Source organism: Centrocercus urophasianus, unplaced genomic scaffold (assembly GCF_019232065.1).
Source record: "Centrocercus urophasianus isolate 14NV4802_14NV808 unplaced genomic scaffold, USGS_Curo_1.0 seq_12, whole genome shotgun sequence".
Classification (NCBI taxonomy): domain Eukaryota; kingdom Metazoa; phylum Chordata; class Aves; order Galliformes; family Phasianidae; genus Centrocercus; species Centrocercus urophasianus.
This window is the reverse complement of record NW_024884364.1, coordinates 50,249,724-50,268,404: the sequence shown is the minus strand read 5'-3', so window position 1 is coordinate 50,268,404 and position 18,681 is coordinate 50,249,724. Positions and strand designations below refer to the sequence as shown.

Here is an 18,681-nt window from a genome sequence, read left to right as displayed (position 1 = left end):
AGCCACGTTCTGGATGGCCATGCAGATTTTTACATGCATGGCACACAGGCTCTTGTTCACTATTGGCAAAAAATGCATAGCTAATGATGGTGACTATGTTGAAAACTTAACGCTTTGTAGCTGAGAATCTGCTCTTTCAAATAATTTTATTGTGCTCCTCGTATCTATTGTAGTTTCCATGGAAATAAATAAGAGACATTATTTTCAGAGCAACCTATATACATATATAATGCTCTTCTCTGGAGCATTCTATTGTACTCTGGGGCACAGACATTACTCTCTGTTGAAAGTCTTTTGATAGGAAGAGTGTGAAGAAATGCAATAAACGTATGGGGAAGAAAATTCGCACACACAAAACACAGATGAAAAACAATCTTTTGGACGGTAAGAGTCTGAACAGACTAAAAAGTGTTTTACTTGAGGAGCAAGAAATAAGGATAGATGTTTGTAAGTACTTAAAATACTGATCAACTGCTTGTGTTTGTAACTCATAATGTAAGAAAGCTAACTTTGAGGAAGTAAGAAAGTGAGAAACTCAGAAAAGGAAATGCAAAAGGTTTACAGAATTTATTGTCTCTGGTTGACAGCAGTATCAGGAGAATAAAGTAAAATGTTTAGTAAAAGTATTTTTTCTGTTTAAAAACAGTTTTCAATAACTTAGCATAGGAATAATAGAATATAGTTAACCTTCTTCAGCTAAAAGGGAATTATTATGCCTATAGTATTAGCTGCCATCATAGATGTTATACTGTACAACGGGCACTGAATCTGAACATGGGCAGCAGTTCTTATGTTCAGCGCTATTTTGACAAGAAATAACTATTCTTGATGGAATAGAAGGAAAGTATTTTCCACCATTACTTGGAATTGTTTTCCACTTCAAAACAAAACTACTTAATCTGACTGAAGGTAAACTTGGACTACTAATGTACTGGCTTTGAATCACGCTATTATTCAAAATAAAGAGTTGATGAAATGGAAGTGTTAAGCACATATTTTAGCTGATAAACGTGCCACTTCAGATATTCCGTATGTTACAAGGAATAAATCACAATAATAATAATCTATCACAGTAATAATAAAAAAAAATCCCAAACATTCCTTTGTGGAGTATATTTTGAAATCATCTTTTAAGTGCACCTATTTGTGATATAGCAATCAGCCTTAGCAAGTACTTTGTCCTGTTTAAACTATAAATAATTTGCAAGTGTTAACTGATGATCCTGTACAAAGGCTTACTGTAGACATGCCAAAAAACACAGACTTTGCCACAGAATAGAATATACAGAATCCTGCCAAAAATATCATCTCTCTGAATTACACCTTTATAATGTAACTTAAAAAATAAGAGAAGAAAACAAACTCTTCCCCTGCTTCAGTGCAATAAAACAACAAACACTTAGACTTCAGTCTTTCAAAGGTTTCCAGAGATTTTCCCATGACAATAATTTTAAAAAGAGCAACCAAAAAAATACTGCTAACAATGCAATTCCTTGTTTCACTCTTCATTCTTCGTTCCAAAAAAGCACTGTTACAATACGCTCTGGGATGATTACAAAGGTACCTTGGAACACAGAGAGGATTAGCGTACTAGATCTTTTTGAAAGATAATTTCTTCATGCTTTCTGTAATGCAGAAGACATTAAAAAACATTTTTTGTGAAAATTTTTGTTAGCTGAAATTTAATTATTCAATGAATTACTGTTTTTTTTTCCTTTGGCATCTTAAAAAAAAATGCTCAGTCTTGAAAGAAAAAAAAGATAAATCAGTGAGCAATTTTTTTTTTTTTTTTTTAACTACTTACTATGCATCCTTACTGTATGATGATATCCATAATTATTTCCCTGACACAATTAGTAATGCATCTTGAGTGACCTGCTAATCTGAATATAATGCTTTAAGAATTTGGAGTTATACTAATCTCTTTATGCTTACACACTCACCTCACGTAGGAGCATAAAAGGCTGCAGAACATAATTTATTATTCTGCATCACATTTCATCAAGTCCCTTAGCAGCTGCTTGATACATTATCGAGACAAATGCAAGGAAAAAATATATATTCCTACCACCCTGCCCCTGAGTAGGGTACCCCAAAGACTAAGAGCCAATTATAATCTCTGTTTCTTCTTCCAATCAGATACATTAAGTGAAAGTAAACCTTGACCAGGTTATTTTCTGTATGGAATTTCAATGACTTTTTTCATCTCCATAAGACAAATACAGCCATAAATAAACATGCAGCGCAGTAACAAGGGCAATGTCTGGAACACTTAAGAGCTAAATTACTTTCAAGCCATGCAACATCTCATTTCTCTTCCACAAATACATAATAAAGACTGCCAGCATGGGGGAGGGTGTATTTGTATGAGTACATGCATATATGAGCACACATGCCTCAGGAGAAGAGGGAGGAAAAATAAAAATTAACCACATGAACTGAGAGCATGATAATTGAAAGAAAAAACAATAAAAAACAACACCCCCCCCTCCCAAAAAAAACAAAACAAAAAAACACCCAACAACACAGACTACAACAAAAACCCTCACAATTTCCAAACAGTCTCTGTTTTATATTCACAATACAATTAAATAAAAGGTCTGTTATGAACTAAGGGAAAGGGTGCATGTGCATAGCAGATCTTTAGATGTCCTACATTGTAAGCTATGGTCAGATATCTAGCATTCTTTATATAACTACCATCAGACCTACGAAGCTGGAAGCTGAAGTTCAGCACAATGGACTTTACCATAGTAGCCTGGAAGACGCAAATAAGGACTATACGCTTAGACTATTTAGAAGTTAAGGAAGGTGCAGGATTCAGCCAATAGATTGTCCACTGCATGAAAAAGTATATTCCACTACAGCGCTGAGATCTTTGTATTCCAAGATGTAATGCTACTAGAAGTTTAACTATGTGATTTATACTTAAACTGTCTTTCTTCTGACACTATAATTTGCAGTCAGGATGAGCATTTTAGCTGAAAACTAGATTTCTGTTGATTTAAAAGCATTAGTTTTAGAATTAATTTCCACCAGGGCAATATTAGCATAGTTTAAACAAACAAACAAAAAAATCTGCATGAAGAATTGGGAGAGAAAAATTTTTTTTTTCAGGACATGTGCTAAGTTTATCTTAGCCACCCTACGGAGATGTCATTGCTGCACCTCCCAGTATTGTGTTTTCTTTACCAGTCAATGAGGGATTTGGTAGTTGTTTCTGTGTAGGCAATGAAATACATAGATAACAAGATAATAAGCCAATAACACAAAAAAAGTGTTTCTTTATTTCAAAGATTGAATTCCTTTAATACCCATTAAAAGTACTAGCTTGCCCTTTTAAAATAATTTTTGAGGAGAAAGGAATTTGAATCAGATAAACTAGTTTCATGCCTTTGCCCACTCTAACCTGCAAGATAGAAATAAAATCCTAACTTGCCTCTTAAAAAACTCTTTGAGACCCCCCAGTTTATTTCTGGAAACATGCAGCTATGATACTAAAATTCTCCTTGTGTGATACTGTATCATCAGGCATGAACTAGTTATTCCAGCATATAATTTAAAATGAATGGTGACTGTATGCTGTACATTTTAAATACAGTACTGAAAAAAAGTTCTACATGCTTAGAGTCAGAGTTTGTGAACATAAAAGAAAAAAGAGATGATTTCAGTAATCTGCCTGAGAATGGGATGATAGCCAGTTTCTAGAAAATTACAGGAAATATAATAAATTACACACCTATCTAGAGCATACAAGAAATAATATAACAAGGAAGGAAGAAGTTTTAATGGAGAATCTTTCATTAGTGATTATATAGTAAGATTCAGTGAATCATGATGAAGTAGTTGCATATATATATAATTTCTATTAATAAAACAAACCAAAATATTAAAGGTATGCTCTTGATTACTTTGCATTGCCCTATAATCATTAAAATTCAAGAGCTATGCCAGCAACAATCCTAAATAATAAAATTAAAACCCGCTCAAATGTAGTCTGTAAATAAGTCTTCAGACATAGTGCAAAGTAAGAACAATTAAAGCTTTATGCATTCAGAAAAAATGTTGTGGTCAGGAACATTCTGGAGAAAACAACAGCTGGTATATCCTGTTGTAAGTAGGTCATTCACTAGGGAAACACAAGAATTGGAAGACTGAATTGTCAATTTAAACAGTGATCTAGAGGCTATTTTTCTGATTTTTTTTTTTTTTTTTTAGGAAATAAAATTCAGTGTCCAAGATAAAGGCAACCTTCTCCACAGGTTAGCTTTAGAAGAGAAATGATGGTCCCAGATTTCTGCTACGACATCTATGGAGTCAACATTTCTTGATGGTTTAGGAGTGACCTGGGATGACTTTTCCAATTATGCTTTGCAAACATGTAACCACAAGAGATATTTAGTTCCTGAGAAATAGACACAAGCTGTGACTATTGCTGGGCAATTTTGGACTCACAGAAAAAAAAATAAAAAAATAAAAAATATATATATATATATATCACTTCTGAAGAAAGTATAGAGCAAGAAAGGGAGTCTCCTAATATGTTTTGGACATCATCTTGGCTAGAAGGCAGACAGCTGGAAATGTCCTGATCTCAAGTCAGCTGATACACTTTTTCAGACTTTATTTATTTTCTGCATGGAACAACCAAAATAATCTGGATACACAAATGCAGTGACATACTTCATTCATCTCACACTCCATAAGCTAACAGTAATACAGTAACTGTCATACCTAACCTTAATCTGTCAAGGGAATGAACTCTGTTTTCGTTGTAAATCTGAGCATATACATAGCACATACACAGGAGGACTGGTTCTAAAATCTTATGCAGAGAGGAGTGGATTCACAGCCCTGAGCCAGTTACTCAGTAGATCTGCCATCTCCCAGGAACTGGTGTCCCCATCACACAACCTCACTGCTACCAAGGAAGGGACTTTTCTATTTCATAAGGAATTTGGCCACTATGCAGCAAGGATAATAGAGACACTGAGAGACAGCAAAACACAGAATATTTTTTACTGGTTCCAATCTACTAACAGCTTTATCCAAATTCACCAATGACCAGTATAGAAAAGTGACTTCAGAAAAAAAAAAAAAAGTGAACAAAAAAAAATTGTGTCTTTCATCTAAAAAGCTACCAGAATCTAGAAAGAATATTAAACATTTTTCCCTCTTCACTCTGCAAGTGGCTCCTGACACAAGATGTATTTGCTTCTCAACACATCCAGAACAATATACTACAAACATTACTACTTACCCCGCTGACTGAAGTCTAATGCTTTGAAAGTCAGGTTTACTGAGACCATTATGGTCAGAGGTTATTCCACTGGAAAAAGCAAGTATCTAGCAACATGCTAAAAATAACTGGTAAAAACTGAGATTCCAAGAAGACCGGACAACAGAGCATGGGTATGTCAAAATGACTTACAGCAGACACGTCCAACACGTGGGACAGCTAGTAACATGCCCCATGGCCTGCCACCACGCCAACGTATTCATGGCTCTTCCCCCACCAACCAGTCCAGCCAAACCACTGAAACACTGGTCCAAGATAGTTCCTCTTCATTCAATGCATCCAAAAGGTTGGACACTTACATTATACAGATATTGGAAATAAATATTTGAAAGAGTGTTTTGGCTGAAGAAAAATTGGTACAAAAGGCCTAATTAAAAAACTAGACTAGAGCAAAGGCTGAAGAGACAGCTAATTATGTATATTTGAACTACGCTGAAAAATATCTATTTTCCTTTTAATGCTTTTGTTACTTCTAAAATAAAATGGCTGATTTTTGAATTGTAAGCACTCAGAAAAAAAGTATGTGTCAATTTATTTACAAAATGGAAAATAGGCAGACAAAATGACTAAAATATATGATTTCAACAGCAGGGATTCTAATTTACAGCTCAGTGCATTGCCTAGAATGACTGTTCATGCCTTTGTAATTTCTCTGTTTTATTTAGAGTACTCTTAATAAATTCAACTTCCAGATATACATAAAAAATGACAAAAATAATACTAATAAAATAACTCCTTATCTGAAAACCATAGTGATTGAAATACATCTACTATATGCACACAGTAGAAATGATTCATAGAAATGATTCAATAGAGGGAAACAAAGAAAAAAAAAGGTGTAAGAAATAAAACTTGGTTTTTGATATTCTTTTTTACAGAAGTTCACAGTAATTATGTGGTATACCAGCTTTCTAAATCCTCTGTTTTCTTGTGCAATATAGACTAATATTGGACCAAAATCACAATGTCCTGAATTTATATTTATATTACTCTTTCATCATATCTTTTGTAAGATATAGCATCTCCAGAAATTTCATTTTGGGCTTCTTTTTTCTATGATATAAGAAGTCCACTGAGACTCTCAACTTCTAATGCCATTTCATCAGTCTGAAAAATTTTAATGAGCTCTTACTAGATCTGATGCAGAGAATATTCATTAGTGTTAGATCGGTTAATTAATTTGAAATGGAATAAAATGCTAGGAAATACACTTTTAAATTAAGAAAGATTTAAATCATTTGGAATTTTTTTGACACACTGATTCTTCATGAGAGTTCCGACCCTTTGTAGAAACAGAGGCTTTTTCCAGTCTTAATGATTCTAATATTGTCTAGTCCAGCTGTTAACCATCCCTACCAGGCCCATTAAACCATGCCCCTCAGTGCCACATCTACCCTTTTCTTAAAAAGCTCCAATGGTTGTGACTCCATCACCTCCACAGGAAGCCTGTTCCAATGCATTATGACTCTTTCTGAGAAAATTTTTTTTCCTAATATCCAACCTGAACCTCAAACTAAGGCCATTACCCCTCTTCTTTTCACCAGTTACATGGGAGAAGAGTCCTATCCCCACCTAACTACAACCTCCATTTACGTAGTTGAAGAGAGCAATAAGGTCTCCCCTAAACCTCCTCTTCTCCAGACTATACAATTCCAGTTCAAATGATCAAGTACATTGGGGTATGTTTTTGAAATGAAGTTGATTCACATATTCAGAATGAAAAGAGGAAAAAAAGTTTAGTTAACACTGTTTATATTATGACACATTCATTGCAAATTATTTCACTTTGCATTTCAAGACAACACAAATACCAGTTGGTCTCTGGGTGAAAACTTAGAACATGAAAGGCTGTAGAATTTTATCTACTCATTCCTTATATCTTTGCACACACCTTTTTTTCCTCAACAATCCTACAGAGAAATCAGTAATCACAGTCTAAAACACTCAAAGTTAAAAATCAGTATGCAATGCATTGCTGTAATGAAACTCCAAAACATCAGAATTCATGTTTCACTCAGGATAGATGAGAAGTGAAAAAAATATTTTCAGGAGAATGACAATTTTATTTGAAATAAAAGTGAACACATACTCTCACTACCAATTTATCTTCGAGATATTCTCCCTACAGATTTCTATTTCAGAATCAAGTTTGCGAAGTTATATATGAAGGAGAAACTAAACATTGCTACAGATTGCTCAAACTTATCAGTCTTTAAATCAGAAAACAAGAAATATGATCTCAGAGATTTAGAATGCATAAGTAAAAAGATGATTTAGAAAAAATATATACCCCTCTTTATCAAGAAGTATCTTCAATATTTAGCTAAATCAGCCAGGAAGGTGTGAAAAGTGAGCTGATCCATGTTTAAATAACTCTTTCTAAACTTTGAGTAGTGAAGTCATATTTGAAGATTTATTCAGAGAGGAAAGTCACTGAACTTTCCTATGCACAGTACTATGCAGTAAATCAGAGTAATCTGCATTACAAATATTATAATGCAGTGAGGGGGAATAACACTTTCCAACAAACTTAAACAATATAAGCACCACTGGGTGGGGGGTTGGGAAGACATTGCTGATTTTTCAAATTTTTTTTAAAATCCTAATCTAAATATCTATAATATTAAGAAAATTATTTGGGTAATTTGTTCCATCCCTTCCTTACCTTCTCTGGAGGTGCAGGAGGGTGAAATCTCTTTGCACAAACTAGAAATGCATCAGGCTGTGGCTTGCCACCCTTCACCTCAGGGTCATCTCCCAGCACAATATGATGAAAAAGATTGAAGAAGTCTTTGTGTCTGGATGTTTTCATCTGAAATGTCACTTCAGCTGAGCTAGTGGCAACAGCTATTGGTATGTTGTGTTTGTGTAAATGTTGGATCAGTTTATTGACCCCTGCAAGACAAATAGATATGTACATTTTATTCTATATTTATACATACATATTTGCAGTTATATGTATTAAAATTTCTGCCAATTTATGACATATTTAGCAATATTTCAAAAATGTTGTCTAACTGAATTTAACAACCTATTCTGACTGGTTAGTATCAAAGGGATTTCTTGCTATATGTGGAAAAGTTCTTGTTCCATCAAAGAATATTTCTTTAAGTATACAATGATTACGACATCAAATGATGATTTTCTCAAAATATGCTGAAAATAACTTCAAAGCCGTTGCATCTATATGCCCATAAGAAGCTTACTTGATGTCCTCAACTTTATAAGCATTTATTATTTCAAACATATCTAGAGTTATGTTCTTGGAAAAAAAGAATAAATAAATATCAAAGAAATATGCTCTTCTCACTGACTGGCACAGTCTTTAATTTTTGAAACAGTTATCCAACTGGTTTAAACCAGCCCCTAAGAGTGCTTAGTATTTTTTTTTTTACAATTACTAGATAAAGCAATTGGACAGAAAAGTGGAGCTGTCAATCACAGGTGTTAAAACCAGAGCTTTATCTATTGATGATGTGAACCCTGAGTAATGAACATCTTGACCACAATAGATAGAAATTTTAATCTGCTCCAAACTTCTAGCGAAGGTTAATGTCAAGAATGGTGAAAATACAGCAGTCACTGTAAGAAGGAAACACGCTTTGTTATTCAGTGCAAGTTTTGAATCTCCCATGCAAAGCCTTCAATGTTTCTTCGTAGCAGCATTCTGAACACGATACCTCTCTTTAGACTGCTAATTATCTTCAGCCCTGCTGCTTCAAAGCTTCAGCTCATCTGTCAGTGCATGTTTACTCTACATTTCTACTGGAGGTAGCCAGCCACAGAAAAGTGCTGTTGCTGAAAGGTTATTTACTCAAGGTTCTCTCTTCTATGCTCTCAGCATAGGTCATGATTTCAGTGCATAAATGCGTGTGTATTTACCTTCACTTTTTGACTTTCCTACCTATAAGACAGCTGTACCTAACACCTTCAGAGAGCAAAGATTTACATTACTCAGAAAATATATTTCAGAAAAAATATATTCAAGTAATTATTTTAAAATTATATGTGCAAAAACAGCAAAATGGATTAGAAAAAAATAGAGTGCACTCCTCTGCACTCACTTCCTAGTAGATAACATAGAGTATCAACACCCATCCACCACAGTGAGACCTATCTGTTAAGCTTCTTGGCACCATCCTCTATTCCTCCTACTGGATCAAAAGAAACATAGTTCTCCATTTTTTTCAGTATTAGTTATGGAAGACTTTCCTGATGTGGTACACATACAGTTAAAAACCCAGGCCATACAGCATAATTTTTCCTGTAATAATATCAGGAAGAAACATCTTACATTGTTATGATTTATTTCCAAACATACTCTTTTCATTTTAAATAACCAGAAAGATAAATAATGTTATTTCTTCTATCCCCTTAAATATTAAGTTTTAGAAGAGACACAGATACTTACTATATTTCTGGGGTAATAGTTACAGAACGATGACTACTGGAAAGAAGATTAGGTGAAAAGAACTGTACACTAAATTCAGATACGTAAGTTGAAAGTAAGAAGGATCAACTTTAAACATCAGCATGTTTAAAAACAGATAAATCACAAACGTCAATGAAATTAGAAACTTTTGGGGAAAAATAAATACAAATAAAACCTAAACCAATAGGAAGAAATTATTACTCTTGAGACTACAGATATATTTTCAACAAATATTTTGAACAACAAAACCCTTTGCCTAATTATCACACTTCGCTTTTCAGTGACCAGTACAAACAAGAAGTACAAAAGTTCAGGAACTCAGATTCCCTTCCTTCTGTTCTCCAGGCACAGCACTAGCTCTCAGCCTCTCCTCAAAGGGAAGTGGTCCAGCTCCTTGATTGCTTTGGTGGCCCTGAAGTATTCCCTTCAGTACATCCATGTCTCGCTTTGTACTAGGGGCCTCAGAACTTGGCGCAACAGCATCATCAATGCTGAGCAGAGGGGAAGAATCATTTTTCTGGACATACTGGCCATATTTTGTTTGTAGGGATGCCATTCAGAGGGACCTCAACAGGCTTGAAAGGTGGGACCAGGTGAATCTAATGAGGTTCAACACACAAAGTGCAAGGTTTTGCACTTGGGCCAGAGGAATCCCAGGCATCCATACAGACTGGAAGGAGTGGTCCTTGAGAGCAGCCTTGCAGAGAAGGACCTGGGGGTCTTGACAGATGAAAATCTTAACATGAGCCAGCAGTGTGCTCTTGCAGCTTGGAAAGCAAATGGTATCATGGACTCTGTCAGAAGAGGGGTGGCCAGCAGGGACAGGGAGGTGATTGTCCCCCTCTACTCTGCTCTTGTGAGGCTCCATCTGGAGTACTGTGTCCAGGTCTAGAGCCCAGTCTGGAGCCCCCAGTGCAAGAAAGACAGAGAGCTGTTGGAGAGGGTCCAGAGGAGGGCCACAAAGATGATCAGGGTACTGGAGCACCTCTCCTCTGAAGACAGGCTGAGGGAGCTGGAGAAAAGAAGGCTGCAGGGGGACCTAATTGCAGCCTTTCAGTACCTAAAGGGAGCCAACTCTCTGAAAAGGTTGACAACTGCAGGACAAGGGGAAATACTCTTAAGTTGAAGGAGGAAAGATTTAGGTTGGATGTCACGGGGAAGTTCTTTATTATGAGAGTGGTGAGGTGCTGGAACAGGCTGCCCAGAGGAGGTTGTGGATGCCCTGTCCCTGGAGGTGTTCAAGGGCAGATTGGATGGGGCCCTGGGCAGCCTGGTCTAGTATTAAATGCGGAGGCTGGTGGCCCTGCATGTGGCAGGAGGGTTGGAGATTCATGATCCTTGAGGTCCTTCCAACCCTGGCCATTCTGTGATTCTATGCAGACAAGAATACCAGTCTTCCCAGGTTTGTGTCATCTGCAAATTTACTGAAGGTGCACTCCATCCCAACATTCTGATCATTAATGCAGGACTGGACCCACTATTCAACCGTGAGATACTTTGCTCACTATTGGCCTCCAACTAGTCTTTGCATCACCGACCACTACCCTCTGGCCCTGGTTGCCCCCCCAGTCTTTCTGATCCACCTCACTGTCTGTTCATCCAACCTACGCTTCAGTAGCACCTCTATGAGTCTTAGACTGTATTGAAGCTCACTGCTTACCTCTTTAGTTATGACATTTTATACTGAAATGGCATTATTCATTATGATGTGAAAATTAATAATACACTTGTAACACCTAAAACCTAATTAAATTAAATTATGCTTCGAATAAACAGTGGCATTGTTAGTGACCAATTCTTTCATGACCATAACTATGTACTCTATCTCTCATCCATCTCTCTGTGCCATCCATATACTAATGACATCCAATTAACAGTTTAACTGTTATGCAGTCCCCTGTAATTCCAGAGTTTATCTACACTATGTAGCCAATGACAATATAACTGTGCTTGAAAAGTCTTGTAGCTGAGAGGTAGAATATTCTGTGGAAGAAACAACATGGCCACAGACTCTTTTTTAGAGAATGATCTTGATCAACAGATTTTTGCCCTGTGCACTGAAATTTTTGTTGGAAGAGATACACAGGTCACCATGTACTTTCTTCACATAACTTGCCAGCAAATTATGAGCACAAATACAACTTCACTCTCTTCTTGCTGACCTTCAGCACCCCAAGAAGTTCTTCAAATACATCACACAGTGTTGCTCCTCATTCACTGTGCCAGAGACAGCTTTCTACTCACACTAACAGCATGAGTGTAGAGGACACCTGATCTCTGGGTCACAAAAAACAAGGCACTTTAGACACCCACACTCAAGTCTACAAGTGATTACACAGAAGAAGTAGTCTGTGAGGCTTCAGTGGACATTAGAAAGAAAACATTCACTTCTGAGAAAATGGCTAAAGAAGAAGTGCTTCACATGTTTAAATTAAGTATGTACATACATTATGCTTGTCTTGTATGATTTATGGCCAGTTGTGAACAAATAGAAATCTTAAATATAGTTTATGTCTAGAAAGACTACTCTTTCTTTTAAAAATCATTTACAGTTCCTGTGTTAAATGTAACATCAGATCCAAATAAAAGCTTTTCAAGATTTCATCACCCTTTTTAATCAAAGAAAAGCTAACGTTGCCACTCAGGGTTTAGTCAAGTTGATTGGATTTTTAGCCAATTCAACAATAATCCTTTAAGATCTTAAAAGCAATTCACAGTAAAAATCTCAACTGCAACAAAGCATAAAAAATACTTAAAGAGAAAATAAATCTTACTGAGAACAATAAAAGCTGACTGTTCACCTATGCCACAAACTGATTTTAAAATATTTTTATGTGCTAAAAGAGTTCCAAGCCCATCAGAACAGTGCTATTCATTACCAGCACATTCTTTATCCTCAGGTGAATTCAGCATTGCTGCCATGATGGTGATAGAGTGATGGAGGTGGGACTATCCAACACTTGGTGTAATTGCCACGAATCTCGTGAGACTGTGGGAATATATCTCTCATATCCACCTGTTTCGTTTTTGTTCCGAGACATCATTTTTTTTAAAAAAAAGCTATTTGTAATGGTACGTTATCTTTTCACTGAGTTTCAGAAGTATAGATGGAAACTAATAACCTACTCCTCATCTGGAAAAATAATTGACTATAATGAAGAATTCTATCTTCTCATCTTACTTTTCTCTAAAGAGCACCAAAGATTCTTCTAGAGACATTGGGTCTCCTTGTTTATCAAGCCATTAATTTTGTCATAGTCTAGACATTCTGACACAGGTAAGCCCACGGGGAAAAAAAAAAAAAAAAACAACAACCTGCTAAATTTTACATAATTTGAAATCTCTCTCAACTGTATTTATGATTTCCTGGTAAAAGCATTTTGGGGTTGCAGCTCTTCAGGACTTACTGCAAAGGCCAAATGTTTGAAATCAGCCAAACAGACATGATCACTCCCAGTGTGCAGCAGTTAATTGATAGATATTTTGGAGTTACAGGTTCATTGAATCCAGAACGGACTCACAAAAAAAAAAATAATAATAATAAAAAAAAAAAAAAAAAAAATTAACCATTAAAACAATAATATCAAGGAAAAGAAAACATGGTAGGAAGTCTGTTTAACTGTAAAGGGCACAGATGCTGATTGAGGAAATAATAGCTAAGCAAACTAAACTAGAATGCTGGTTGACTAGAACTGTTAAGATTTAAATAGAAAAAAAGAAGACATACAGCTCTAGAATAAGTTCTTATTGAAACTTGTACTAATTCTCTTCTTGTAATTTCTAATTCACTTTATTCAGTAAGTGAATAAACTAAGCTTTGAAAATATCTACTCCAGACTACAAGAGATAGTCTGAACAGGAAGATGGTTTCCACTTCACATTCTGCAATGGCTGAAAAGGAACTGCAAAGGAAAAAATCCCAGTTCTCACAAAGATGACCCAGGAGGGGAAAATTTCTGAAAAAAGCACACCACCACACAATCCTCAAGCATCTGTGCTTTGTAATGATGCTGAACTAAAAACAAAGGAGACAAGTATGAAAGAACAGCATTAATTTCTTAACTTTGACATGGCAATAGTACCTACTGACAGCTGTGTAACTTGGAGGTAGATTTTTCTGGCTGTGCATATATTCCAGGTTTATGTTAACAGTACACCTATAGATTCTCTTCTCATTGTAGATTAAAACTCTATTTGACTAGAATTTGATATATTGAGGCTTGCTGGTCAGCCTAGCTATATCGAAATCTTGCAATCTGCACCTTCAGATACTAGTATCTTTGAAAGCTTTTATGCTGAGGCATGGCTTTGATAAACACTGTCCAACAACACTTCTATACCATCCCTAACCACCAATAACATAACTGTCAATTACTTGATTGGGAATTAACAGACTTATCACTGCTGGAAATAATGCATACCATTAATAAATACGATATTAAGAAATAAATATGATGCATAAGTATTACTGTTCTTTATCAAACAAAATTCAAATCTTATTTCCCAGAAAAAATTGTCAAAATAGATTGAAATTAGAATGCCACCTGCCTAATAGCTGTCAAGTTGACCAGATAGAGGCTCGTCATGTCAGAATAACCTTACTCCTTCCAATATCAAGACAATTCACTTTTACTTTCCTGTATTTCCTGATTACAATCTGAAACACCAGATTAGTCAGAGAACACTGTAAACCTAAAATGTCACCATTACCTTACATCTTAGACAACACCTGCATGATGTTCATTCTTAATTAAAGAATATTAAAAAGCAGCAGAATAAATCCACGAGGCTTATATTAAATAATGTTCTCAGAAGATATAAAAGTACATGAGAAAGGTATCAATTAAAAAACTATAGCTATCAGAATGAAGCATAGGTTAGTCTTTAAATAAAATTAATACTAAGTAGCTAGTGCAATTTTTTCTAGATTAATAGCTAACATCAATCTGGTTTTCTTAAAATTCATGGCAATTCAGCTTCTATCTCATACATTGGTACAAAGTACAAATCCCATTGCTTCAGTGACTAAGCCTGCATTTGATCCTCACATTGGCATAAAGAATTAAGTATTTACATTAACATTAATTCTGCTTTAGAGAATTGTCTGAAGAAAATTATCCCATGTATACAGTTGAACTGAAAGAGTAACCAGTTGAACAATTCTGGCAATGATAAAAATGTCTACGTTTGCCTCAGTAAGAATTTTTCTTGATTCATCTATAATAGACAAGCAAGCCCAGAACTCATTTTTTGAAGTAAGAAACAGTGCAAAGCTTAATGTTTCCTTTGCTAATTTATTCTATCACCTCTCTGCATCTGTATTCAAGCTACTTCACTGACATTAACATAATCCCCAGCAAATATAGACTATTCACTCAGTGGCATCTACTACATGTGCTGCTCCATTAAAGTGACTCTCCTCTGTGATTTCTAACACTTCCACCACCGATCTATCTATCCAACATTTTTTAAACCCAGACAAAGGTTTTCTTTGTCTTGCATGAGAACAATCTGCAGAAGTTTGACATAAAAAAAATGAGAAAACAGATCCCCGCATCATTTTTGTTTACCTAGCAAGCTTAACTAGGCTTACAGTCTTAGTTGGATCTACATGTGAGAAAGGCACAGTTGCAAAAATGCTGCATGTAAAAAGCATCAGAGAGACATGCAGATAAGTTGGCTGAGCAGGAGATTCAAATTTTTAGTTACCTAAGCAAATACATATTTTCTTTCTGCTTCTTTTTATTCGGTTTTAACACATCACATATTTTTAACAATTAACCTCTTAATGCCTTATGGGACTAGGTATAAAAAAAGGATCTAAAAATTAAAATGATATAATTAACGTGCTGCAGCAATTGCCAGAAAACAAACACACAAACAAAAAAAACAAACACACGTTGAAAGAGAAAAAAGTCCCTTTGGAATTGTTTTAGTGACATGTAGTGACTTCATTTAAATACACATATATATATATATATATTTTTTTTTTTTTCATTTCTCCCACACTTCCTTCTTTTTTTCCCCCATTAATTATTGATATTTGCTCCAGGACTTTTTCTTTTTTTTTCTTTTCTTAGAAAAAGTTAACAGCAGTCCTAGCTTTAAATATTGCTTATGTTTTTATGGATGAGGATTCTTCTCTAAGCATTCCACATGTAAATGTAATGGAATATAATGCATGAGTTTATATCATAAATGAGATTCATAAAAAAATAAAAATGGGCAAATACATTTACCTGTACATCAAAAAGAATATCTGTGCTTAAAGTTGGACTAGAGAAAAATGACTTACTGTGCTACACAGTTGCCAGTAACCATTCTAAAGAATTCCTAGTTTATGAAACTGAACTTGGGCATATTCACATTGCTTTTTATTCTGTACTTAAAACACATAAAGAGCAGCTGTTTCAAGTAAATAAGAAAAAAAAAATCAGTACTTTTAACAGACAAAATATCTTTCACAAGTAACAGATTTGAATAAAACTTGCTAAAGCAAGAGAGATGAAACTGAGTCTCTAAGAGGAACTTTTACTGACACCAGATTAAAAAATTCTACTTTGGCTAGCAGTTAGCTAATTCCATAAGCAGTTTATAAATACTAAAGAGAAGCATACCTGGCATCAATTCAGCTGTATGGAATATCTTCTCCTGCTTCATTTTACTTTCATGTAGTAATTCCTCTTTGGTTATTGGAAGATCTAGAACATCTCGAATAATCTGTGCCCCTTCTAGTGCTTTTTTACCCATGACTAATGATTTTATATCCCAAGTATAGGTCTTTCCAAAACGCCCACATATCTCTTCAAATACCAATGTATAGAGACGTTCAGTATCTGCCAAAAAACAAACAAAAAAAGAAACAACAATAGATTACAAATACATGCAGCCAGTTGACCAGCCAGTCTTAACAAACAGGATAGCGTAAATGATCATATAGCACTCTCCCAGGAATAAGAAAGTATATTGTCTCACCGAGAGAAAGCCAGCCTTCTATGATCACTTCAGAGATATGTGGGTCCTTCAAGCTGTCCCTTCTATATTCAGAAAAGGTTACTGAGGTTTACAACAAAGAACTATCTAGACCTATTCTTCCATCAACTTTCTTTTCCATTGGCAGTTTACATTACAGGTTAGCAACCACTGACTTAATTAAAATGCTGTACTTATTCCTTGAATGGGAAAGAAAAGAAAGGAAGGAAATCTGGTTCTCAGGGATGTCATTACATATTCCATGTAAATTGGGGAAAAAAAATTAATTATTTAAGAGGATCTTTGAACGGAAGCTTCAGAGTGCTTTCAAAAGACACTACAGTCATTATTATAGTGCTGCTGGCATATTTGCATTTACATGTGATTACTCAAGCAGAACACACCTACTTGATTTCTTGGATTTCCAAGGGGGTTCTGGCAAGAGTAAACTTCAGGCTGAATTTTGCCAGTGAAAGGTGTTTATTGTTTCAAAACTCTTTTTTTTTTTTTTTTTTTTTTTTTTTTTTAAATAACAGTATACAATCCTTCCTGTCCTCTCCATATGATAAATCGTTGAAGGAGGTCAATAACATTTAATTTGACACCACACAGAGGACGAACAGTCCTTTTAGCTCTTGATTTCATTTTTACGAAGATCCTGAACAGAGGTATTTCTACTAGACTGTTTATCTTTTTGAGTTGCCTCATTTGGAACAAAACTACTGTTGTTACCCATCCTTTAATTTCCTTTTCATGCATTTTTTTGCCTTCTGTACCTCTAAAGGACTGCTTATTATTATCATGTTAGCAGTGAAAGACAAAAGTAATGAAAGAAAGTAGCTGCATTTATGACATTTGTCTAGAGAGATCAGGGACTTATCTTGTCACCATATCTTTTGCTATGCAAAAATATTTTTATAGGGAAAATAAAATACTGAAATTATTCATGGGCACCTTGCCTTACTTTCTGAATACTTAGGATGTAAGCAACAGCATTTAAATTGTAAGACAATATAGGTACTAAGAAAAAGACAATGAAGAAAGAAAAGCAGAGCCTACGGCTGCAGTATACCCAGTGACATTCCTCTGCAGTCTGACAAATGCTCACTGCTTAACCTAGTAATCTGCTTGTCCCGAGATCAGCAGATGGTTCTGATCTGAAATCAAATGAGAAACATCACTGCACCTATATCATTGTGTGACCACATAACAGTGCAGAAGACATGCATTGCTGCCTGCCAGAACAATCTCTTTCATCTTTTCCTTCAATAACCAGAAAAGATGTTGAGCCAAAAGAAAAGCTAGAGAACCAGTGCACCTGTCTGCTCTGTTCAACAGAGTAGCAAACTATTTATAAAAAGTTCTTTGCACAAACATAAGAGAAAAATAATAACAGCTGATGTACAAATGCTTCTCAGCCAATCATACTTAATCGGAAAATGTTAGGAGTAACCTAGAAAGTCATAAAACACACATCAAATGCATCACACTATGCATCTGAATCAGAAGAAACGCAACTGGCTTGGCATTAAAAAGCGATAAGCTGGCTAGCACCAGGAAGAAAAAAAAACAAACCTTGTTTGCTTTACACTGCCAGGTAATACACTGCCAGCAAGCTGAGAAGGTGAGTTAAGAACAAAACGCTTCAATTTTCACAGTTCTTTCCTTCTATTTCTCAGATGTATTGATTTTTCTTGTACATCATTTAGGGTCAACTGTTGACCCTAAGTTGAAAATTGAAACTGAAAATGAATCCTCATCTTATTAAGCAACACACAGCAAACTATGCAGAAATAAAACGAAACAAGGAATTAAAAACCTAGTTGCAGAGCAAGGTGTTTTGTTTTTTTTCCTGTCTGTACAATCATTCCATTAATCTATTTGAAAGTGAATGACTCAACTGTATAGCTACTCAACTTAATAGCCTCCCGCATTTAAATATCACATGCTATACTTGAGAACAAAATCTTGTCTTCTT

The 18,681-nt window shown here is 35.2% G+C and overlaps 1 protein-coding gene across 1 annotated transcript in view; it reads right to left on the bottom strand.

Annotated features, from left to right (window-relative positions):
- Window positions 1-18,681, bottom strand: part of LOC122155675 (pseudouridine 5'-phosphatase) — a 57,642-nt gene that overhangs the window by 15,914 nt on the left and 23,047 nt on the right. The window contains exons 2-3 of the mRNA XM_042809740.1: window positions 16,349-16,567; window positions 7,965-8,194 (exon numbers count right to left, since the gene is read on the bottom strand). Of these exons, the coding sequence (XP_042665674.1) occupies window positions 7,965-8,194; window positions 16,349-16,567 (449 nt within the window). The remainder of the gene's footprint in view (window positions 1-7,964; window positions 8,195-16,348; window positions 16,568-18,681) is intronic.